The sequence below is a fragment of the Ailuropoda melanoleuca genome, chromosome 4 (assembly GCF_002007445.2).
Source record: "Ailuropoda melanoleuca isolate Jingjing chromosome 4, ASM200744v2, whole genome shotgun sequence".
Classification (NCBI taxonomy): domain Eukaryota; kingdom Metazoa; phylum Chordata; class Mammalia; order Carnivora; family Ursidae; genus Ailuropoda; species Ailuropoda melanoleuca.
Window position 1 is genome coordinate 7287097 of NC_048221.1, and position 21961 is coordinate 7309057.

The 21961-nt window shown below is 54.7% G+C and overlaps 3 protein-coding genes and 2 non-coding genes across 8 annotated transcripts; 4 read left to right on the top strand and 1 right to left on the bottom strand.

The window, feature by feature from the left end:
- The first annotated feature begins 3018 nt into the window (after nt 1-3018).
- Nucleotides 3019-8834, top strand: LOC100476971 (suppressor of SWI4 1 homolog). 3 transcript variants are annotated; one of them, XM_034657743.1, is made up of 13 exons: nt 3019-3101; nt 3201-3371; nt 3835-3936; nt 4128-4178; nt 4266-4436; nt 5306-5382; nt 5567-5674; nt 5776-5899; nt 6000-6078; nt 6182-6311; nt 6388-6554; nt 6637-6838; nt 8698-8834. In XM_034657743.1, exons 1-13 carry the CDS (start codon nt 3084-3086, stop codon nt 8702-8704), a joined length of 1407 nt encoding a protein of 468 aa, XP_034513634.1. In that variant the 5' UTR covers nt 3019-3083; the 3' UTR covers nt 8705-8834. The 3 variants fall into 3 exon arrangements, with proteins under 3 accessions (XP_034513634.1, XP_034513636.1, XP_034513635.1); XM_034657745.1 differs by having other exon boundaries at nt 5570-5674; XM_034657744.1 differs by lacking the exon at nt 8698-8834 and having other exon boundaries at nt 6637-7000.
- LOC117802135 lies at nt 3982-4068 on the top strand. Its single transcript, XR_004625185.1, has one exon. It is a non-coding gene; the product is annotated as a small nucleolar RNA SNORD105 (small nucleolar RNA).
- LOC117802139 lies at nt 5414-5493 on the top strand. Its single transcript, XR_004625189.1, has one exon. It is a non-coding gene; the product is annotated as a small nucleolar RNA U105B (small nucleolar RNA).
- On the top strand, nt 7468-10069 carry P2RY11 (purinergic receptor P2Y11). The gene is made up of 2 exons (XM_034657746.1): nt 7468-7757; nt 8698-10069. Exons 1-2 carry the CDS (start codon nt 7625-7627, stop codon nt 9780-9782), a joined length of 1218 nt encoding a protein of 405 aa, XP_034513637.1. The 5' UTR covers nt 7468-7624; the 3' UTR covers nt 9783-10069.
- Nucleotides 10067-14289, bottom strand: EIF3G (eukaryotic translation initiation factor 3 subunit G). Of its 2 annotated transcripts, XM_002921379.4 has the most exons (11): nt 14196-14289; nt 14011-14057; nt 13445-13528; nt 13266-13354; nt 13069-13128; nt 12088-12192; nt 11805-11994; nt 10908-11015; nt 10674-10810; nt 10481-10587; nt 10067-10189 (listed from the first exon to the last, which is right to left on the bottom strand). In XM_002921379.4, the coding sequence occupies exons 1-11, from the start codon at nt 14213-14215 to the stop codon at nt 10174-10176; spliced, it is 963 nt and encodes a 320-aa protein (XP_002921425.1). In that variant the 5' UTR covers nt 14216-14289; the 3' UTR covers nt 10067-10173. The 2 variants fall into 2 exon arrangements, with proteins under 2 accessions (XP_002921425.1, XP_034513638.1); XM_034657747.1 differs by lacking the exon at nt 13069-13128.
- Nucleotides 14290-21961: the final 7672 nt, after the last annotated feature.

The following is a 21961-nucleotide window of genomic DNA, read 5'->3' on the forward strand; positions in this document are numbered from 1 at the left end:
GGGTAGGTCAGAGGGTGGTTAAGTGTTTAGGAGAACATTCAAGTAAGGAAGGGGGTGGGAGTCCCAGGATGAGGGGCCATTTTAAACAGAGGGGTCAGGACTCACAAAGATGACACTTGAGCAAAGACCTGAAGAAAGAGAGAAGGGTAAGAGCATTCCAGGCAGAGGGAACAGCAAGTGTGAAGGCCCTGAGCTAAGACCTTGCTTGATGTGCCCAAGGAATACCAGGGAGGCCTGTAAAACTGGAACAGAGTGAGCAAGGCGGAGAGCGGGAGGAGGTGAGGGCAGGGAGGGAATGGGGCAAAATGGGCAGGGCTTCATGGGCCTCAACAGGACCTGGGCTTTTACTCTGAGGTGGAACCAGAGGGTTCTGAGCTGGAGAAAGGCATGTTCACTCTCATATTGCACAGCAAGCAGGAGAGCTCTCCTTGCCCCCTCCTGGAAGACACCAGGCCCCCAACAAAGGGAAAGACCACACCCCCTGGATCTAGACTGTGTGTGTGCGACATCTCCTGCCTTCCAAGATTTCAACCTGGGGTAAGAAGGAGGCCTGGGGAAGCCCGGGTCTCCAAACAGCCAAAAATCAGCCTCCACCTGCCCTCCTACCCTCCTGCCCTCCTGCCCTCCTGCCCTCTCACCTCTCAGGAACAAGACCCTGAGTCTGGCAAGGCTCGAAGCAGGCACAAGAAGTCCCAGGAGGAGCCGGGGGTCCAGCAGGAGCCTCTAAGTGAGGATGGGGAGAGGCCGGTGGGAGAGCAGGAAGGAGGAGGCTTGGTAACCACCCCTGTCCCCCCAGAGCCTGGGACTAGAACTGTGGAGCTGAGTCCAGGAGCTCCAACTGTAAATATTTAGCATTTCCCGCATGAGAACGGAGGCAGAATTGCCAGATCCCCCTGCCCAGGCCAGCAGAGCCTGATAACACAGGTCAGCGTTCCGGACGTTCCCCCCACAGCAGAGCACAGAGCGTGGGAGGCTGCAGGCCCCAGGAGGCCAGCGGAATTCCAGCCTCTGACACACACACACCACAGGGAAAGACGTTGACAGCAGACATCAGCAGCACCTGCTGCATCAGGCATGACTCTCCACTCCACACCTTCGATCTCAGTTAGTCTTCGAAACCTGAGCTGGTTTCTTCTGTGTGCAGCTGCATTTCACAGCAGGGAAAACTGAGCCTGAGAGAGGGTGAGTGACTTGTCTGCAGTCACACGGCTGGACAATGATGGGACTCAGCCCAGGTAACTCGGATCCGGCATTCACACACGTATAACCATAACCCTCACACACACCCAGGCGCCCATAACAGTGTGGACACAAAGACGCACGAGACATGCAAACCGCTGCACAGAGCTGCAAAGATAGCCAGATGGAATGTGTGTGTGTGTGTGTGTGCGCGCGTGTGCGTGTGTGTGCGGATTTGCCTGGCATGGGCACATAGAAAGACACAAATGGAAACACAGCAGAGATTCCGGCAGCAACTGTGTGTTCAAATATGGCTACACACACACACGGCACGACTTACAGGAAAATACCCTGTGCGTGAAGTACATCTGTTCTGTGTGTCAGATACATACACACCGGCACACACAGAGGTACTAAGTAGGTGAACCCCTGGCACCCACCCACCCGCCCACTACGGAGCACAGGTTCCCATTTGTCTCCCACACACAGCGTCACATCCTCAGGCCAAATCATGCAGGGACAAAAACAGGCGGAAGTAACCATGCAGTCATTTCTCAGAGACACAAAGAGACTCATGCGAGCCCCCCAGAACCCAGACTAGGGTCTCCCACCTGCACAAAGACCTCACCGACCTGCAGACACACTCTCAGGGAGCAGTCTCCTTCGCCCAGTTCCTACCGTCCTGAACTCGTAACCCGAGTGGACTCCCGGGCTGAAAGAGGAAATGGTCGTCCCAGATCTGAGAGAGGCTGCCAGGCTGGGCTCCAGGCCTGGGCTGGGGCCCTCCCAACACTGGGCCCCTTGGCCCCCCACCCGCAGCCCCCTCCAGCTTCCTCCATTGGCAGCATAGAAGAAACCTCATAAGTCATGGAGAGGGACTGACAGAAGGGAGAGAGAGTACAAGAGACAGAGGAGGGGAGAGTCATGGGGGAGATAGAGACGGGGAGTCAGGAAGAGGGATGAGAAGAGAGAAATGAGGATAGAAACAGAGACAGGAGAGATCAAAACTTGAAGGTGATGAGAGACAATTGACGGCAGAGACGAAGTTGGGGCAGAGGGAGACAGAGATAGGAAGAAGACAGGAATGAGGAGGGAAAGACGGAGGGGGGAAGAGAGGAAAGAATTGGGGAGGAGAATCAGGACAGGGGAAGCAAATGGGGGAGGGGAGTCAGCTGAAGGAGGGGAAGCATATGGGGGAAGGAAACCAATGGCACAGGGAAAGAGACGTTGGGGGTGTCCCTTTCCCCCACCCCAAGGTTCTGGGGAAGAAGCCAGAGGCCTGAGGCCAAGACTGGGGCTTTGAGCGGAAACAGGGAGGAGGTGAGTTATTCACAAAGCGCCCGCCTTGCCCTAAGTTTCCAGAAGGTGATGTAGAGTTTCCATCTGTCAGCTGCAGACAGGGCCTCCGGGGAAGACAGCTGGCCCTCAGAAGCTGGGGGCCCACATGCCTAACTGCCATGCTCTACCCATTTCTCTGGTTGTTCCCCAAGGGCCTGGTCCTGCTGTGCCAAGCATTGTGCATACAACCTCTTTTTAAATTCGCGGCTCAGAGGAGGCATGATTACCATCCTCCCTTTAGGATACTTGTGGGAGGGAGCTTTGGAGTGGATAAAGTGGCTCTCAAATTCGCCCAGCTGGCGCAAATGGGACAAGGTAGGATTCGAACCCACGGTTCATTTCTCTTCCTTGAGACTCTAGTCTTGCCCGGTTTCCGTAGAAACAAGCACCAGGTGTTTCCATAGCGACCCCTCCGTGGATTCCGGCCCGCCGCCACCTGGTGCGCATGCCCGTCTGGTGACGTCACCGCGCGTGACGCCTCACGTGATCGCCTCGCCGGCGCCGGAAGTAAGCGGCGCAACGCCGGAAGCACAAGGCAGAAGGGTCCTGCTGGAGGAGTCGGCAGCATGGGGCAGTCGGGGCGGGTGAGGCACGGCGGCCGGGGGGTCGGGGNGGGGCGGACGGGGCTGGGGGGGGTACCCCCGGCGGCCGTGGCGTTGACCGCTCGTCTTTCGCCCTCGCAGTCCCGGCACCAGAAGCGTGCGCGCGCCCAGGCTCAGCTCCGCAACCTCGAGGCCTACGCCGCGCAGCCGCACTCGTTCGTGTTCGCGCGGGGTCGCGCGGGTCGCGGAGTCCGGCAGCTCAGCCTGGACCTGCGTCGGGTCATGGAGCCCCTGACCGCCACCCGCCTGCAGGTCTGCACCACCCAGCTCACCTCCATAAGCCATGGGCCCCGTCTTCGCGGTTGCGGAGGTGGCTTCAGTCTCGGCTGAAGAAAGGGACCTTTATGGGGAGCATCGTCCCTGCCGCTCAGGGATTTGGGGGGTAGAAGCGAGGGCGCGCAGATGAACGCACTCAGCGGGGGTCGTGGCTGGATGCCTGAGGCTGGTGGTTAAGGGATTCGGGTTAGCAAAGTTAGGGTGGAAACTTGCTCAAAGGCCTGGAGGAAGTTAATTAACGTCGCAGGGCCCAGTTGGTTCACTTGCAGATTGGACGATGCACAGTAAACAAGGGACAAATTCAAGTCTGATCAGTTCTAGAGGTCGGGCTCATTCCACTCCTTTCTCTTCTCTTTCTCGAAAAATTAAGCTTCAGCTTATAGTCTTTGCTCAAGAAGAGATATTTATGATCCCCCCATTTTGTTTTTGGAATTCTCAGATACGAAAGAAAAACACTCTGAAGGATTGTGTGGCAGTGGCTGGCCCCCTTGGGGTCACACACTTCTTGATCTTGAGTAAAACGGAGACCAACATCTACTTTGTGAGTTAATACCCACAGCCCTCATCTTCTCCCTGCCCTGTTCCTCCCCCAGCTCTCATGATGAACCCATATGCCTCTGAGTTGCCATGATTCTGGCTTCAAAGTAAACGCGCTGAAGAGATGGAGCAGAGGTTCCCACTCCCTGCTCCCTAGCTGGACGCCTTGACTCTCACCAGTCCTTTTTTTTGTAGAAGCTGATGCGCCTCCCAGGAGGCCCCACCTTGACCTTCCGGATCAACAAGGTAAGGATCAGAGGTGGTAGGAGGGCTGTGTTGGGTAGAGGATGGGTTTGGGACAGTGCCAACCACATGCCCTCCCGTGTCCTGCAGTACACATTAGTGCGTGACGTCATCTCCTCATTGCGCCGCCACCGCATGCACGAGCAGCAGTTTGCCCACCCGCCCCTCCTGGTGCTCAACAGTTTTGGCCCCCACGGCATGCACGTGAAGCTCATGGCCACCATGTTCCAGAACCTGTTCCCTTCCATCAATGTGCACAAGGTGAGCTGAGCCTGGGGTGGTGGCAGATGAGGGGGGCTGGGGCAGACAGTCCAGTAGGTCCCACACATAGGCCCTCAGGTTGTTTGCTTAGTCTTCACCTCCCAGCACTGAGGCTGAGAGCTCCAGTTCCTGAGGGCCAATCTCATTCGTATGTTCCATGACACTGGGTCAGAGGCTCCCTTATGAGCTACCTTACTCTCTAAAAGATGGAAAATAATGCTGATGGTCCTTTATTTCTGGAGTGTGCATTGAGTGTTGGTCTAAGCAGCATGGTAGGTGTTGTGACTCCATTTTACAGATAGAGAAATGGGCTTATAGGTGAAGTCTAGTCTGAGGTTAGATACAGGGAGTAGAACTGGATTTTCTTTTTTTAAGCATGAAATGCCTTTTTTTTCTTTCTTTCTTTCTTTTTTTTTTTAATTTAACAGACTAGGACAGGGCGAGGGGCAGAGAGAGAGGGAGTAGCAGACTCCCCACTGAGCAGGAAGCCTGGGGTCATGACCTGATCAGGAGGCAGATGCTTAACCGACTGAGCAACCCAGGTGTCCCAGGACTGGATTTTTTTTAACTTTTTAACTGGTCTGGTTCCAGAGCCCCCGTTCCTAATTCCTGGCACCAGGTCTCAAATTAGGCTGTTAGATGCTGATCATCAGGGAGTCTGGTGTGGATACCTTAAGTGGGCCTCAGAACCAGGATTTCAAGCCAGCGCCCAGCCAGTCCATCAGTCCCCACAGCGCTAGCAGCACCCCACACCCCGTCCCTGGGAGGTTTCTGGAGTATGGCCATGGCCTGGGCTTGGTGGGTTTCTGGCACACAGGGAAGCCTGCGCGTGGTTCACGTGGTTTGGTGCCCACGTCTGTCCCTTCCAGGTGAACCTCAATGCCATCAAGCGCTGCCTTCTCATCAATTACAATCCCGACTCGCAGGAGCTCGATTTCCGTCATTAGTGAGTACGGGGCCGGTGGAGCGGGGGGCTTTCCGGTGCGGCTGATGACAGCACTCTGGCTGAGGCTCTGTGATTATTCAGTCTCAAAGTAAACGCTCTGACGCACTATGCGAAGGGTAGGCGGGTAGAGCTGGCCTCCAGTCTCCTGACTCCTAACCCCCTCCTCACTTCCTGCCTTCGGCAGTAGCATCAAAGTCGTTCCTGTGGGCGCAAGTCGTGGGATGAAGAAGCTTCTACAGGAGAAGTTTCCCAACATGAGCCGTCTGCAGGACATCAGCGAGCTGTTGGCCACGTGAGGAGGGCACTGGGTGGGAGCTCATTGCAGTCTTGGGACCCCGGAGCTGTTCCAGGAGCCTGCGATCCCCTGCTGACCTTGCTGTGTCCTCTGCACAGGGGCGCCGGGCTGTCCGAGAGCGAGGCCGAGCCGGACGGCGAGCACAACATTACAGAGCTGCCCCAGGCTGTGGCGGGGCGCGGCAACATGCGGGCCCAGCAGAGCGCTGTGCGGCTCACTGAGGTGAGGCCCAGCCCCGGGGCCGGCCCGGCCCGGTGGCAGAGGTGACTTCTGGCAGCTCCCAGCCCTGAGGAAGAGCTGACTCTTCCCCTCGTCTCTGCAGATTGGGCCTCGGATGACGCTGCAGCTCATCAAAATCCAGGAAGGCGTGGGGGAGGGGAACGTGCTGTTCCACAGTTTCGGTGAGAACAGGGCTGCGAACCACGCGGCTGGGAGTCTGAGGCCCGCGGAGGGGGGTCACACCAGACACACTTGGATCGTGGTGACACGTCTCTTCCTCCTCAGTGCACAAGACAGAGGAGGAGCTGCATGCCATCCTGGCAGCCAAGGAGGAGAAGCTGCGGCTCAAGGCCCAGAGGCAGGACCAGCAGGCCCAGAACGTCCAGCGCAAGCGGGAGCAGCGGGAGGCACACAAGTGTGTGGCAGTGGGCTGTGCTGGCGAGGCGGGGTCCCGGGTGCAGGCTGCCACCCTCACTGCCACCCCTTTCCAGGAAGAAGAGCCTGGCAGGCATGAAGCGGGCACGGGCAGGGGCCGATGAGGATAGCGATGCTGAGGATCCTGGTGTCGCCCCAGAGACAGAGGGGGCTGGCCAGCGGGAGGAAGAGGAGGACGAAGCTGAGTATTTCCGCCAGGCGGTGGGAGAGGAGCCTGATGAGGGTATGTGGCAGGGGTTGGTGCAGCTGGGAACCTTGGGCTTGTACCTGTGCCCTGGTGGCCTTGACGCCGTCTCTCCCCACAGACATGTTCCCGAAGGCAGCCAAACGAAGACGGCCTGCTGGGCCCCCAGGCAAGAAGCAGCGAGGAAAGGAACGGAGGCCAGGCACGGACTACAGGCCTCCAAAGGCCAAGGGCGGGCCCCAGCGGGGCCAGGCCAAGCTGGGCCACAGAGGAGCTGCCTGGGACCGCAGGGGAGGCCAAGCACGGCCACCTAAGAAAGCAGGGTGAGGCCAAGCTGGAGCACCGGTTGGAATGCCCCAAATTGGGGCCCACAAGACTCTGCCTTGGGCTTCCGCCTGGACCTCTAGGTGCAGGCCTGGGTTTCCTTTCATAAAGGAGCTGTTTCCCCAACCTCCCACTGTGGTAAATGTCTGATTTCCCATAAATCTGAGCCTGCATTTGGAATGGGGCAATGTGGAGTTGTGTGTGTGAAGCCCAGAGAGGCTCAGGGCCAGGAGTCTCTGGGAACTGGACAGGGTTCTGCCCCCAGCCTGTGCTCATTTCCCCCATGCTGAGTGGTGGGAGTGCGGGGCCTCTTTCACAGGTGAAGCTGATGGGCAGATTTGGCCCTGGGCCACCCCACAGCACCCCCCAGGGTTACTTGCAAGCCTGTAACTGGCCCGCTCTGGAGCGCAGGGTGTGAAGAGGAAGGAAACCAGGGGGCGGTGGAAGCCGAGCTGGTACTGGCTGTCGGTGGAGCTGCTGGCGCTGAGGGGAGGAGGGTGGAGCTGTGGGGAAAGGAGGAGCCAGCCAGGGCTCTGGTTAACTCGCACTGGGGACTAGCACGGCGTGGGCAGTGAACCCAGAGGCTGGGCACGCGGGCCATGGCTGCCGCCACCTCAGGTGAGGAGCAGACGCTGCCGGGGCGGTTGAGCCAGGTGGAGGTCCCGGGGCCTGGCACCTGCAGCTCACCCCACCCAGGACTGAGGGGGGGCGGCTGGTGCGCAGGAGGTGGAGGGGAGGGAGTTAATCACGTCTGGACAGGGACTTCCTCCCAGAGCAGAGATGGGATGGGGAGGCCGAAGTGTGGCGGGGCAGGCAGTCTGGGGCGGGGGAGGGGTGCTGCATCTCGCACGGAGCCAGTGGCACGGAGCCTGCCGGACAGACTGGAAACAGGCTGTTTCCCTGCAGTTGAGGCAGTTGGTACGTGGAAGGGAATCCGGGCCGGATCCCTGTTCTCCCCCACACCCCTAGTCCCTGGCCTTGTTCTGGGCACTGGGAAGCCAATGGCGGGGCACTCCCTGCCCCCAGATGTCCTGGGGGTTTTACTTGACAGCGGTCAGATGGAAGTATGGGCTTTGCAGAAATTGGGGACCGGGTGCCCTCTCAATGTTAGAGGGGTCAGAACGGGCCTCTCGGGGCTAGAGACCAGGAGGTGAGTGGGGGCTGGTGATTCAGGCAGAGAGAATCCTTACAAAGGCCCTGTGGTGGAATGTGCCTTAAGGAAGAGCCAGAAAGCCCGAGTGGGAAGGACCGTAGGGAGTGAGTCACCGAGAGCCTGAGATGAGAGGGAGCGTTCGCTCCTGGGGCACCTCGGTGGGAGAAGCCAGCACGGCTTTTTCCTGCCAGTGAGGAGGGAGCCACAAGGTCATGGAGTAGAGGAATGCAACCGGACTCAGGTGTCCCTAGGCACCCTGGGGAGGCAGTGAGGAGAACAGGTAGGGATGAGGTCTGGAACTGGGAGGCTGTGCCCGATTCTGAAGGTGGCGGCAGTGAGACTTGCTGATCCGTCAAGTCTTGGAGGAGGGCCATTGGGGGTTGCCCCCCCACCTCGGGACTGGTGGTTCTGGCTTATCACTGCTGGCTTACGTGTTTCTTGTGAAGGCAGTGACCGCCCTTCTTGAGGGTTCAGGACGCTGAGCAAGCTTAGTCACTATCACATGAAGACTGCAGGCTTCTGACCTTTCTGGGCTGGATTCCCTCTGTGGAAAGTGTGGTTGGTGCCCGCTCCTGGTAATGGAAGGGACTGAGAAAGAGTGCCCCCAGAGGGCTTAGGTGACCAGGCACACGGCAGGTGGTCTGAAGGCAGTGAGAGCCACGTGAGGAGGGACAGCGCTCACGCCGTGACCCCACCTGCCCACAGGTGCTAAGTCCTGCCCAGCCAACTTCTCGGCAGCTGTTGACCGCATCCTCAGTGGCTTCCAGGAAGACTTTTTGTGGCCCCTGCTGGTGGCTGAGTTCCTGGTGGCCGCGGCCAGCAACGGCCTGGCCCTCTACCGCTTTGGCACCCGGGAGCAGCGCCCGTGGCACCCAGCCGTGGTCTTCTCGGCCCAGCTGGCCATCAGCGACCTGCTCTACGGCCTGACGCTGCTCCCACTGGCTGCCTACTTCTACCCGCCCAAGAACTGGCAGTACGGGGAGCTCGCCTGCCGCCTGGAGCGCTTCCTCTTCACCTGCAACCTGCTGGGCAGTGTCGTCTTCCTCACCTGCATCAGCCTAAACCGCTACCTGGGCACTGTCCACCCCTTTTTCACCCGCAGCAGCCTGCGGCCCAAGCATGCCTGGGCCATCAGCGCCGCTGGCTGGGCACTGGCAGCCCTGCTGGCCGCGCCGACGCTCCGCTTCTCCCACCTGAAGAGGCCGCTGGAGGCAGGCGGCTGTACCTCGGTCAGGCCCGAGGCCTGCACCAAGTGCCTGGGGACCGCGGATGACCACCAGCTCGAGGCCTACAGAGCCTACAGCTTGGTGCTGGCGGCGCTGGGCTGCGGCCTGCCGCTGGTGCTTACCCTGGGGGCCTATGGCGCCCTCGGGCGGGCTGTACTGCGCAGCCACGGCATGACGGCAGCCGAGAAGCTGCGCGTGGCAGTGCTGGTGGCCAGCGGCCTGGCCCTCTATGCCAGTTCCTACGTGCCCTACTATGTCACACAGGTGCTCAATGTGTACGCCCGGCAGCGCTGGAGGGCCCGCTGCCCGGCCTTTGCCAGCGTGGATGAGGCCACAGCAGCCCTGGATCAGAAGACCTATGTGAGCCACCAGGCCATGCGTGGCCTCATGCCTGTGGCCATCTGCGTCCACCCACTGCTTTACATGGCGGTGGCCCCCAGCCTGGGCTGCTGCCACCAGAGCTGCCTCGGCTGCAGGGGGAGCCGAACCCCAGAGGACGCTGGGAGCTCTGGCCAAGTCCTGCCCCTCAATGTCACAGCCACTCCCCAAACCGTGGGGCCCTAGGCCCCTGAGGCCACAACCTGACATTCTGAGCTGCCACCTCCTCACCACAAGGCACTGGGACCAGCAGAATAGGGGCCGAGAGCCCGGGAGGCCCCTGGCCCTGAACCGCCAACGGGCCCCAAATCACCACTGCTTCCCTTACAGAAAGACCCACTGGGGGACCGGCAAGTGCCCAGGCCACAGCGGCTGAATTTCTGCCCACAGCACTGACCCGGGGAGGGCTGGCCCCACTAGCCACAGAGCAGGTGACCTCTGTGAATAATGTGAATAAACGAGACAGCATGTGACAACTGGAGCCTTTTTATTGCCGAGAGGCCCCTCCACTCGGGGGCTACCTTCTATGGCCACGGGGTCCTGTGGCCGGGGCCGAGCAGCAAAGGTGGCAACTGGCTTAGTTGGTTGATGGCCTGAAGAGAGAGAGAGAGACAAGTGGTGAGGACAGCTAGTGTGAGGGCTCCAGGCCCTGAAGGGAATCCCGAGACCCCCCTGCCACATACAACTGGGGCCTCTGTGATAATGCAGGGGGGGGCAGGGCACACCGAGCCAGATGAGCAGTCGGCCCCTCCTCGAGAAGAGAAAGATAAATAACCTGTACCTCAGAACAGGCTGGGGGGCTATTAAACCCATGTGGGGCCCAAGGTCAACCCGAGTGTTGGCTGTGAAAGGCGGGGGACGCAGGGGTGTGGCAGAGGTCTTACTTGGCCCACTCAACGTTGAGGATGAGGTGGTCGTATCCAAAGCCGGACACCCCAGCAATGGCGCGGGCGGCATCCTCCCGCCGGTGGAAGCTGATGAAGGCAAAGCCCTGGAGGAGGGGGGTGGAGTCAGAGGCCCTCAGGGCACAATCAGGACAGGTGACCCCGTCCCCAATCCCCATGGCCACCAGCCCACCTTGGACTGGCCAGTGGTCTTATCCTTCGCCAAATAGATGCGCGAGATGGAGCCAAAGGGCCGGAAGAGCTCCTGCAGGTCAGTTTCACGAGTGTCCTCCGACAGGTTGGTGACACGGATAGTGGCGTTGTCGTCGGCTAGACAGGCAAGGAGCAGCAACTTGTAGAGGACAGCCCTAACCAGGTGCTGAACGAAGGACAATCACGGGCTAAGGGGTGCCCACCTGCCACTCACCTCTGCGGTTGGGCTGCATGGACTCCCCACGGCGGCTGGCCCCGTCCCGCAAGCTCGGTGGCACGTACTTGCCCGTCTTGTTCTGGGCGGCCTGCACAGGCTCCAGCTCTGGGGACCAAAGCAGCTGGGTCAGGCCACACGCTGGCACAGAGGAGGGACAGATCCACCCCAGGATGCTGGCAGCTCTGGCCCTGAGCCAGCCCAGGGACCACCTATGAAGCCACGGGCATCTGGTGGTTCCAAGGCCCGCCAGCCGCAGCGACATAAAAGTCACATCCAGGAAGTGAGAGCAAGAACCCATGGGTCGATGCAATCCAAGGCAACACAGGGCTGAGGTCTAGAACGCTCAGCTTTCCAACACACAGGAACATGGCAGGGACAGGTGACAGGCGTGCTGTGCACCAAGTCACAGGTGTTAGAACTGTCTAGACTCAACCCACTATCAACAAATCACACCAAAGGACAAGGACATGGACTGCGGTCACATGCGAGTCTGCACACGTGCGCACATATACCACCCCCCAGGGCTGAGGGCACATCTGTGGCAGACAGACACGGTACGCTCAAGTCTGGTCACAGAGTCTGCAGCACAATCACAGCTGGCAAGTCTCAAACGCACGCCGCGTAGACACACAGGCATGCAAAGGAATGGTATGCCAGGACCCAACACGGAACGGTGGATGGCATTACCGCAGTCACGGCACCAACCTGGCCGGTCTCACTCTCTCACACCAACAGGCCACAGCCACAGCCTTGCAGTGCTGGTGCCAACGTGACAGATGACAACTTCCCGACATGGACAGCCCGTCACAGCAGGTAAAGACCAAGATCTCTCCCGGAGGCGCACACAATCCTCCCCCCCACCACAGCCTGCCACCACATCCCAGGCCCAGGCACCTCCGGGCAGCTTCTCCTTCTCGCCCGTGGACAGGCCCAGCTGCTCCGCCAACTCCTTCTGCATGGGCCCCAGCGTGTCCTTGTAGGGGCAGCGGGTAGTCCAGTGGTCGCCCTTGCAGATGCGGCAGGACACGATCTTCTGGCCCTTGAGCTTGTTCATCGGGTCCTCCTCTTCCTGGCAGTTCAAATCCTGGGTGGGCAGTGAGCAGAAGCTCAGCGTGAGGTTGCCATGCCCCAGTCACCACCGTCATGGCCACCGGCCCTGCCCTGTTACCCCACTCACCTCTTTGCTAGTGATGAACGTCATGGACACATCATCGCTGACCGTGGTAGTGGCCACGTTGGGCCCTGGTGGGTCAAACTCTGAGTTCCCAAACTTCTTCCAGTTCTGGGCTCAGAGTGGGATGGGGGACAGGTAAGGCAAGTGGGACCCCCCTCCACTGGCACCCCATACCTACGGTAGCCCCCTTCAGGGTGCCCGAGTCTTGAACCACATCCTTCACCCTCCCAAAAAGCCCCCCATAGCGGTGACAATGACAGTTCCTGTTCCTAGCGGGTCCCACTCCTAGCACATGCCAGCTTTTAGATTCATGCCAGTTCAGTAGGCGGGGACGGCTCCTGGCCCCAAGTTCCAGAAGAGAGAACGAGGGTCCAGGAGGAAACAGCGCCACAGCTAATCATTCCTGGGGGACCCATGACAGTAGGTGGGCCAGCTCCCACAAGGAAGTGATGCCCAGGGGTGCACAGGGGTCACCCAGACTGTGAGGGCCTTGAGCTAAAACAACCTAGGCCTCAGCTTCCTCCTCTATAAAATGGGGACCACAAATGCCCCTCACCTCTCAGGATAGCTAGGGGGAACGGATGAGAGAACACTTCCTGCAAAGCACCTGGCGCTGGGGTCTAGCACACAGCAGTACACAGAAAATTGTGTCAAATGCATTTATGGCTATCACTCCTTCCTAAGCACACAGCCCAGTTAAATGGGAGCTCCTATGACCACCTGAGGGGAGGGCTTGGCTCTGTTCCTCCTGGTAAACAAGCGGAAAGGAGTTAAGGATCTAAGCCCACCCAATTTCTGCACGCTGGACTTTTCAGTACCCCCAATTGAGCACCAAAGCCCCCTGACCTCAGCTGTGCTCCAACGCAATAGGGACAAAGAGTTAGACCTCACTTCTAAAAATAAACGTATCAGAAAAAAAAAGATTCCTAACTCCTCTGAATCAGCCGTGGGAGAGTCCCCAAGACAAGGGGAGAAGGGTCTGACCTTCCTCCTTGCGACAGCCTTTGAGGCCTTCCGCGTCTCAATTCTGAAGGTACGGACAATCTGTGGAAGTGGGGGGACAGGCTGGGACTTCCTGTGTCTCAAGGCTCCTGGGGCCAACCAACCCAACCCACACACCATCCCCTCCCTGCCCAAGTGCCCCCAAGTCCAGGGGCACCCACCTCCTCCTCCAGCCTCACCTTGAACTTCTTGCCATCCTCATCTATCTTGTACTCTGTCACTGTCTTGATGTTTCCATTGATGACCTCCTTGGGGGGCGGTAGTGGAGCTGGGAGAGAGAAGAGGTGAGGGAACTGAGACCAGGAGGGAATGCCGCTGGGGAGAGGCAGCCCCGAATGGAGCAGACGTTGTCACTCACCTCCCGGGAGTAACTCAGGTTCTGGGCTGGTGTCGCCAGTGGCCAGAGGAATCCCCTTGAGGAGCTCGCTGGTGACACATTTGTCTAGGAAAGGGAGTGCGGGGAGAAGGGGTGAGCTGGAGGAGCAGGGGCTCCCAAGCTAAAATGGTGGGACCCTGGGGATGATGCCCACATCAGGGGCCAAGGAAGGCGGGACCAAGGGTGAGGACTGGCGAAGAAGTGCCCTGGGATAGCCCTGCCAGGACGCGGAGCTGTAGTAACCTCGAGCAATGGCAAGGATGAAAGCAGCCCATAAAGATATCCGGCGCCAGTGTAAAAGCAGGAGGCAGGCTGTTACAACTTCCGCCCCGCAGCAGCTGTGAGGACTGGGCGGTGGCATGGGAGGGGAGGGACTGGCCAGCGAGTATCTGGAATTGGCGACAGGCTGGCCCGGAGGGAGGATGGCGCGGGGCAGAGGGCCGTGAAGGCGGATGCGGGATCGGACGGCGGTGCCTACGTTGGAGCAGGCGGCAGTGACCGGCCTGGAGAACTGGCTGCGGTGACCTGGGAAGACCCGGCATACTCACCGTCCTCACCCTCCTCCTCCACCTGGTCGGCCCAACTGGGCTTCGAACTACAAAGACAAGTTTGCGGAGGGGAAGGCTGGGTCAGCGAAGCCAGGCCCCCGCCGTCCCGACGCACCCAGGCCCCGTGATACCCCCCAGAACCCCCAAACCGCTTCCCAGGGTTCGCTCCGCGACCCCCAACTCACTCAAAATCTCCGGTCGGCATTTCCAAACCTTCTCCACGCAGCACAAGCCCGGGCCAGAGACCGGAAGTGAGGGGAGGATGAGACTTCCTGTGCCGCCGCCTAGAGCAGCCCTGCAGCAGCGCCCACAGCGCCCCCTGCGGACGGAGGTGGAGGTGCCGGCCGTGGGGGCTGAGGGGCACTGGTACTGGGGCTGAGCAGAGGCGCGTTCCATTTACCTTTTTTTTTTTTTTTTTTTTTTTTTTAAANTAAAGATTTTATTTATTTATTTGACAGAGAGAGAGACAGCCAGTGAGAGAGGGAACACAAGCAGGGGCAGTGGAAGAGGGAGAAGCAGGCTCCTAGTGGAGGAGCCTGATGTGGGGCTCGATCCCAGAACACCAGGATCACGCCCTGAGCCGAAGGCAGATGCTTAACGACTGCACCACCCAGGCGCCCCTCCATTTACCTTTTAGAAAAAATTAAAAATGTACTAATAACAGTAAACATCTCTTTTTGAGAGCTTACTATACGCCAGGCGCTGTGAGGAGGAAATTATCATTTTCGTTTTGCAGCTGAAGAATGAAGGCTGGTCTTCCTAGTTTGGGAAGTTTACCTTTTTTTTTTTTTAGTAAGATTTTATTTATTGATTTGACACAGAAAGAGAAAGAGCACAAGCAGGGGGAGCGGCAGACAGAGGGAGAGGGAGGAGCAGGCTCCCCGCTGAGCAGGGTCTCCCTGGGACCACGACCTGAGCAGAAGACAGACGCTTAACCAACTAACTGAGCCACCCAGGCACCCCTGGGAAGAGCTTTCCTGATTCAAAGGATCAAGATGTCAAGTGGCCCCTCAGCCTCTCTCCCTCCTTTCCTTTGTAATATTCTTGGCCCTCTGATATGATCTTTTCCACATATTTGTTTTATTGTCCAGCTCTCCCTTTAGAATATTATTCTCAGTGGGAGCCACGTGGCTCCCAAGGGGGCCCAAATGAATTCTTGGGTACCAAAACACCTTGGATATTACAATGGCTTGTGGCCCTCCCTAGACAAAATCTTATTCCTAAGTATTTAATTTTATCATTAGGGAGAAATTAAAAGTAATTAGGTTGAAATTAAATTAAATTGAAAGATAACCCCACTTTTCTCCTTTAGAGGGACAATAATATAAAAGGTTGAGAAACCCCACATAGAAGGTTATCTACAGAAACAGACATTTCCCTGCTTTGTTTGCCTCTTGGGTGCCCAGCACCCCAGGGGGTCTGCCCATACTAAGTGCTCCATTAATGGGCATTTGGGGCAAGGTGGGAACTAGATCATAAAGGACTTTTTAAACCAGACTAAGGAGGGGTGCCTGGGTGGCTCAGTTGGTTAATCAGCTGCTTTCAGCCCAGGTCATGATCCCAGAGTCCCAGGATCCAGCCTGCATTGGGCTCCTTGCTCAGCAGGAGCCTGCTTCTCCCTTTCCCTCTGCTTGCCATTTCCCCTGCTTGTTCTCTTTCTCCCTTTGTCAAATAAATAAGTAAATAAAATCTTAAAAAAAAAAAAACAGACTAAGGAGTGTAGGCTCTTTACCCTGTAGGCTGTGAGTATGGGTGAGGTCATGGACAATGTTTTGAATGGTGACCCATTGTGACCATATTTTCTTGCAAGAAAGATTATTCTGGAAGCCTGTAGAGGGTACAGTGGTAAGAAATGAATTAGTGGATGAGAAAGGAGGCTGGGAAAGTGAGCAAAGGAGAGCGTTTTGGCAATAAGAACGAAACATAAAGTTTGTACAAAGGGCCAATAAACATTTGGGCAAGCTTACTCAAATTTACTCCAAGAAATGCAAAATCTTAGCAACACAGCAGATGGGCAAAACTTTAAAATGTTGATATTACCCAATGGTAGCAAAGATGTAGAGAAAAAGACTCTTGCACACACACGAATGCATGAAATTATGCAGACTTTTTGGATGGCAGTTTGACATTCACTAAAACTTAAAATGAACATATGAATTTTGTTTTATGGTGGTGTAGACATACGATATTATATCAGTTTCAGGTGTACAACATAGTGATTTGACAATTCCATACAGCATGCAGTGCTCGCCACAAGAAGTGTAGTCACCACCTGCCACCATACAAAGTTATTACAATAGTAGTGACCATATTCTCTATGTGGTACTTTTCACCACCATGACTTGGTTATTTTATAACTGGAAGTTTGTACCTCTTAATCCCCTTCATCTGATTCACCCATATCTATTTTCCTTTGAGCAATTCGTGTAAATATTTAATAGCACATATATGGGGGCGCCTGGGTGGCTCAGTCGGTTGAGCGTCTGCCTTTGGCTCCGGTCATAATCCTGGGATCCTGGGATCGAGTCCCCCATCAAGCTCCCTGTTCAGCAGGGAGTCTGCTTCTCCCTCTCCCTCTGCCCTCCTCCTTGCTCATGCTCTCTCTCTCTCAAATAAATAAAATTTTTTAAAAAATTATCAAACTTTCTGAGGGATGCTTCGAGAAGAAGACATCAGGGACGGGAAGCTTGTTTTTGGACTTTTCTACTATATTTTAAAATTTTTACCATGTGTATACATTATTTTGGTTTAAATATAAGTATACACATACATATAAAATTATGCACTTGATTTTTTTTAAAGATTTTATTTATTTGTCAGAGAGAGAGGAGCAGCAGGCAGAGGGAGAGGCAGGCTCCCCACTGAGCAGGGAGCCTGATGTGGGACTCGATCCCAGGATCCTGGGATCATGACCTGAGCCGAAGGCAAATGTTTAACCAACTGAGCCATCTAGGCGCCCCAGTTATGCACTTTATGTATAAATCTGTAGTGTGTAATATATGTGAGATGTAACGTACAAATTTATTTTAGTGTGTTTTCCATATCCACTACCTTGCATTCCCTCTTCTAGGATTGGCCTAAGGAAATTCATGTCCCAGTGTATTAAATTGTCTGTAAAAAGTGTCCAGCACAGGGCGGCTGGGTGGCTTAGTCATTAAGCGTCTGCCTTCGGCTCNTAAATCTTTAAAAAAAAATAAATAAATCTGTAGTGTGTAATATATGTGAGATGTAACATACAAATTTATTTTAGTGTGTTTTCCATATCCACTACCTTGCATTCCCTCTTCTAGGATTGGCCTAAGGAAATTCATGTCCCAGTGTATTAAATTGTCTGTAAAAAGTGTCCAGCACAGGGCGGCTGGGTGGCTTAGTCATTAAGCGTCTGCCTTCGGCTCAGGTCATGATCCCAGGGTCCTGGGATCAAGCCCCATGTTGGGCTCCCTGCTCAGCGGGAAGCCTGCTTCTCCCTCTCCCACTCCCCCTCCTTGGTTCCCTCTCTCTCTGTGTCTCTCTCTAATAAATAAAATATTTTTTAAAATTATTTTTTTTAAAAATAGTGTCCAGCACAGTGTGGTTTAAGGGATTGGAATTTTGATAACAGTGCAACCATCCTGAACAAGGGATTTGCTACATGTTGCCCCACCTGTGCAAGCACCACCCCTGGAGAGAAACTGCACGTTTGTGGATGCGTAGAAGGACGTTAACCACTAAAGATGGATACTTCTGGGCGTTTCCATTTGGGTTCATCTTTACTTCCTTTTTGTTTTTTCTGTATGGAATACTTTTTCTTAAACATCAGACACGTATCACTTTTACAAAAAGTCAGATATTTCCCAAGGAAAAATAAGAGGCCCCAAGGGAGCATAGGGACGTGGGGAGAAGCTGGAGTCCACGGGTGGATGAATAAAAAAAAACCCGAGTCATTCTCCTCCAGCTCTTTTTTGTAGCACCAACATTCTTCCCACATCCAGAATCTCTACAGGGCAGCAGCCAGGACAAGAGCAAAACCAGCTGTGCCAAGCACATGAGGAGGGCCATGAGAACACGTACGGTAAGCCAATCCCCCAGAAACTCTCGCAGCTGCAAGGCTATTTGCCAGATCTCACGATGTAGAATTCTACGTCTTCCTATTTTCCCAAAGGAACAAATGCCTGTCCACAAAAATGCACGTGCTAGAATATGGACACAAATGTTCGTAGCAGTTTTATTCACAATGGCCCCAAACCGGAAACAACTTGGCTCCGTGCGCTAGGGCCGCTGTGACAGTACCACGGACGGGGGGCTCAAATCACAGGAATGAATTTTTTCACAGTCCCTCAGGCTCGAAGTCCGAGATCAGGGTGCTGAGCAGACTGGTTCCTTCTGAGGCTTCTCTACTTGGCTTTGTAGACGGCCATCTTGTCCCTGTCTCTTCACGTGGTCCTTATAAGGACACCAGTCATACTGGATTAGGGTCCATCTTCATGACCTTATTTTAACTCAGTTACTTCTGTAGCGGTCCGATTTGCAAATACATTCATATTCTGAGGTCCTTGGGGTTAGGGCTTAAACATGAATTTTGGGAGCACACAGTTCAGCCCATGCCACAACTCACAAGTCCATCAACAGATGAATGGATACCCAAAGATAAACTGTGGTCCGTCTCTACAGTGGGGTACAATATAGCAAAAAGGGAGCAGACTAACACCCACAATGACCTGGATGCATATCCCAGAACACAAACGAATTGATCCCATAGGATGCCGTGTGTGGGAAATTCTCAAACAGGCAAGACCAACCGATGCTAACAGAAATCAGAACTGAGATGATCTCTCAGGTGGAGGGGTGCCAGACATCCTTCCAGGGTGGTGGAAATTTTCTACGTGTCCATCTGGGCAGTGGATGACACAGGCAGGGACATGTGTAAGAAGTAATCCAGCCACACTCATATAAGATCTATGCACTTTAATAAAATCTGAGAGGAACAAAGGAAGGTTCAGTCATTCCATCTCGATTCTATTCGTAGCATTTCTCGCTCTTTAAAATCACCTTGGGGCGCCTGGGTGGCACAGCGGTTAAGCGTCTGCCTTCGGCTCAGGGCGTGATCCCGGCGTTATGGGATCGAGCCCCACATCAGGCTCTTCTGCTATGAGCCTGCTTCTTCCTCTCCCACTCCCCCTGCTTGTGTTCCCTCTCTCTCTGGCTGTCTCTATCTCTGTCAAATAAATAAATAAAATCTTTAAAAAAAATAAATTAAAAAAAAATAAAATCACCTTGTTCGTTGTGGGTTTTGTCTCCTGCTTTGGTCTCGAGGCAGGAAGGGACAGTGTGGGTTTGTCATATCGCCACATGCCCAGACTAAGCACTGGGTCTGGAATAGAGTTGGTGTCCGGTCAGGGCTTGTAGGACTCTATCCACCTAAGTTTTCTATTCCCAGTCACAGATGACTGCATGAGAATGTGGACAAAGCTGACGGATGATGGCAGGGTGCCAGGCTTCCTCGAGCCGTAAAAAGGGAAACAGGTGCTGACCCTTCATTTTGGTCATTCTGGGATGCATTGTACTTTTTCTATAGCTTGCCTTTCTTCAAAACCTCCAAACATGCTTGAGAGAGAAAAGCAGGTTGCAGACAGATATGCGCAGTAAGATAACACTTACCAAATATTTTTAAAGACCTGGAGAATACCAGGTTTATGGACTTGCAGATGTGGGAGCGGTGGAAAAACTTGGGACAGGAAGAAGACACAGCAAGCAGCGCCTCTCAGTGGTTATGTGTGGGGATCCGGGAGGCACACAAAAGGATTAGAGCCTGGCTTTGAGTGTTTCTTTCATTAAATAACCTGCTGCTGTGGGAAACAGTAGGGCAGCTCCTAAAAAAGAAACTCCACACAGAATTACCACATGATCTAGGAACCCCACTTCTAGGTACATCCTCAAAGGAATTAAAAGCAGGGACACCCACAGATATTTGTGTCCGTGCTCGAGGTAGCATGGATCACACCGGCGAAAGGTGAAGGCTACCCAGTGTCTGTTGACAAAGGAACGGGTACACGGAATGTGGTTCCTCCATCCAATGCACTATTATCCACCCTTACAAAGGAAGGACACTCTGACACCTGCTAAGACACGGACGAACCTGAAGGACACTGTGCTCGGTGAACTAAGCCGGTCACGAAAGGACAAATATTGCATGACTCCACTCACAGGAGCTCCCTCGAGTCAAATTCATGGAGACAGGAAGCAGATGGCGGGCACCAGGGGTGGGGGACGGGTGGGGAGTCGGTGTTTCATGGGACAGAGGTTCAGTATGGGAAGATGAAGTTCTGGAGACGAACGGTGGTGATGGCTGCACAACAGTGGAAATGTGTTTAAATGCTACAGAACTGGACATTGACAATGGTTAAAATGGTAACTTATATGTATTTTACCACAATTAAGAAATTATAAACATGAGCGCCTGGGTGGCTCAGTCGGTGAAGCGGCTGTCTTTGGCTCAGGTCATGATCCCTGGGTCCTGGGATCGAGCCCCACATCAGGCTCCCTGCTCAGCAGGGAATCTGCTTCTCCCTCTGCCTGCCGCTCCCCCCTGCTCGTGCTCTCTCTCACTCTCAAATAAAATCTTAAAAAAAACCCTTCAAATTAAAAACACATGGACATACACACACCTGAAGCAGACAATGAGCTCCCACTTCACACCCGTTAGGACGGCTGTTCACTTAATGAACAGAAAAAGCAGTGTTGGTACAAATGTGGAGGAACCGGAGCCCTTGTGCCTTGCGGGTGGGAATGTGAACTGGTCCAGCCACAGTGCAGAAGAATCGGACACTTTCTCACACAGTGAAACACAGAAATTGCCTGATGGTCCCGCAATTCCACTCCTAGGTAGGACTCAAAATAACTGAGAGGAGGGACTCAGCTACTCCTACGCCAGTGCTCACTGCAGCATTGCTCACGGTAGCAGGTGGAAACAACCCAAGTGTTCCCTGACGGACAGGGGAACATGCGGTGTGTCCGACAATGGAGTGTTAGTCACCCGAGAAGATAACGAAGTTCGACAGCTGCCACAACATGGATGAACGTCAAAAACATGCTAAGTGAGGGGAGCCTGGGAGGCGCAGTTGGTTAAATGTCTGGCCCCTGATTTCAGCTCAGGTTATGATCTTGGGGCCCTGGGATCGAGCCCTGTGTCGGGCTCTGCTCAGCGGGGAATCTGCTTCTTCCTGTCCCTCTGTCCCTCCCCCTGCTCTAATAGAATAAATTTAAGATTTAATAAATAAAGTCTTAAAAAAAAACAAACCCTCCTCAGTGAAAGAAACCAGATACAAAAGGACGAATATATGATTCCACTTAGAGGAGGTGCCCGGAGTACGCAAACTCACACAGAAAGGAGAGCAGAGGGGCTGGGGGGAGGGAGGATAAGGAGTTAGTGTCTAGGGGTACCTGGGTGGCTCAGTCAGTTAAGGGTCTTCCTTCGGCTCAGGTCAGGATCCCAGGGTCCTGGGATCGAGCCCCACGTCAGGCTTTGTGCTCAGCGGGGAGTCTGCTTCTCCCTCTCCCTTTGTGCTCTCTCTCTAATAAATAAAATCTTTTTTTTTAAAAAAGGAGTTAGTGTTTAATGACTCTGGGATAAAAACGTTCTGGAAAGTGCACTGAGGGTTGCACAACAATGTGAATGCAATTGAATGGCACTGATTTATACACTTAAAATGGTTTAAATGCTTTATAAAAACAAGCAAACAAACAAAGACAACCTAAGAAAACCCCCAAGCCCAGCCATGATTTCTTGACTGAGTAAATTAGATTAGGGGTTACAAAATGATCATCGAAATCTCTTCTTTCACCTGATTTATTCACTACCGTTCTGTGGGAGACAGAGCTTTCTCATCAGCGGGCACCCCCTGCTTCGCATCAAACACATTCTTGCCAGAAAGGCCTGACTTCCCCCCTTTTTACTGACGTCAAAGTACGGCAC

What these genes read in the sequence shown, in the direction of transcription:
- LOC100476971 (XM_034657743.1), top strand. An exon ending in CTTCCATCAATGTGCACAAG is followed by an intron (nt 4,437 to 5,305) that starts GTGAGCTGAGCC and finishes TGTCCCTTCCAG; the next exon opens with GTGAACCTCAATGCCATCAA. An exon ending in CGTGCTGTTCCACAGTTTCG is followed by an intron (nt 6,079 to 6,181) that starts GTGAGAACAGGG and finishes CTTCCTCCTCAG; the next exon opens with TGCACAAGACAGAGGAGGAG.
- EIF3G (XM_002921379.4), bottom strand. Translation starts at nt 14,215, where the DNA reads ATGCCGACCGGAGATTTTGA. An exon ending in ATGCCGACCGGAGATTTTGA is followed by an intron (nt 14,058 to 14,195) that starts GTGAGTTGGGGG and finishes TTGTCTTTGTAG; the next exon opens with TTCGAAGCCCAGTTGGGCCG. An exon ending in ACCTGAGTTACTCCCGGGAG is followed by an intron (nt 13,355 to 13,444) that starts GTGAGTGACAAC and finishes TCTCTCTCCCAG; the next exon opens with CTCCACTACCGCCCCCCAAG.
- P2RY11 (XM_034657746.1), top strand. Translation starts at nt 7,625, where the DNA reads ATGGGGAGGCCGAAGTGTGGCGGGGCAGGCAGTCTGGGGCGGGGGAGG. An exon ending in CCCTGCAGTTGAGGCAGTTG is followed by an intron (nt 7,758 to 8,697) that starts GTACGTGGAAGG and finishes ACCTGCCCACAG; the next exon opens with GTGCTAAGTCCTGCCCAGCC.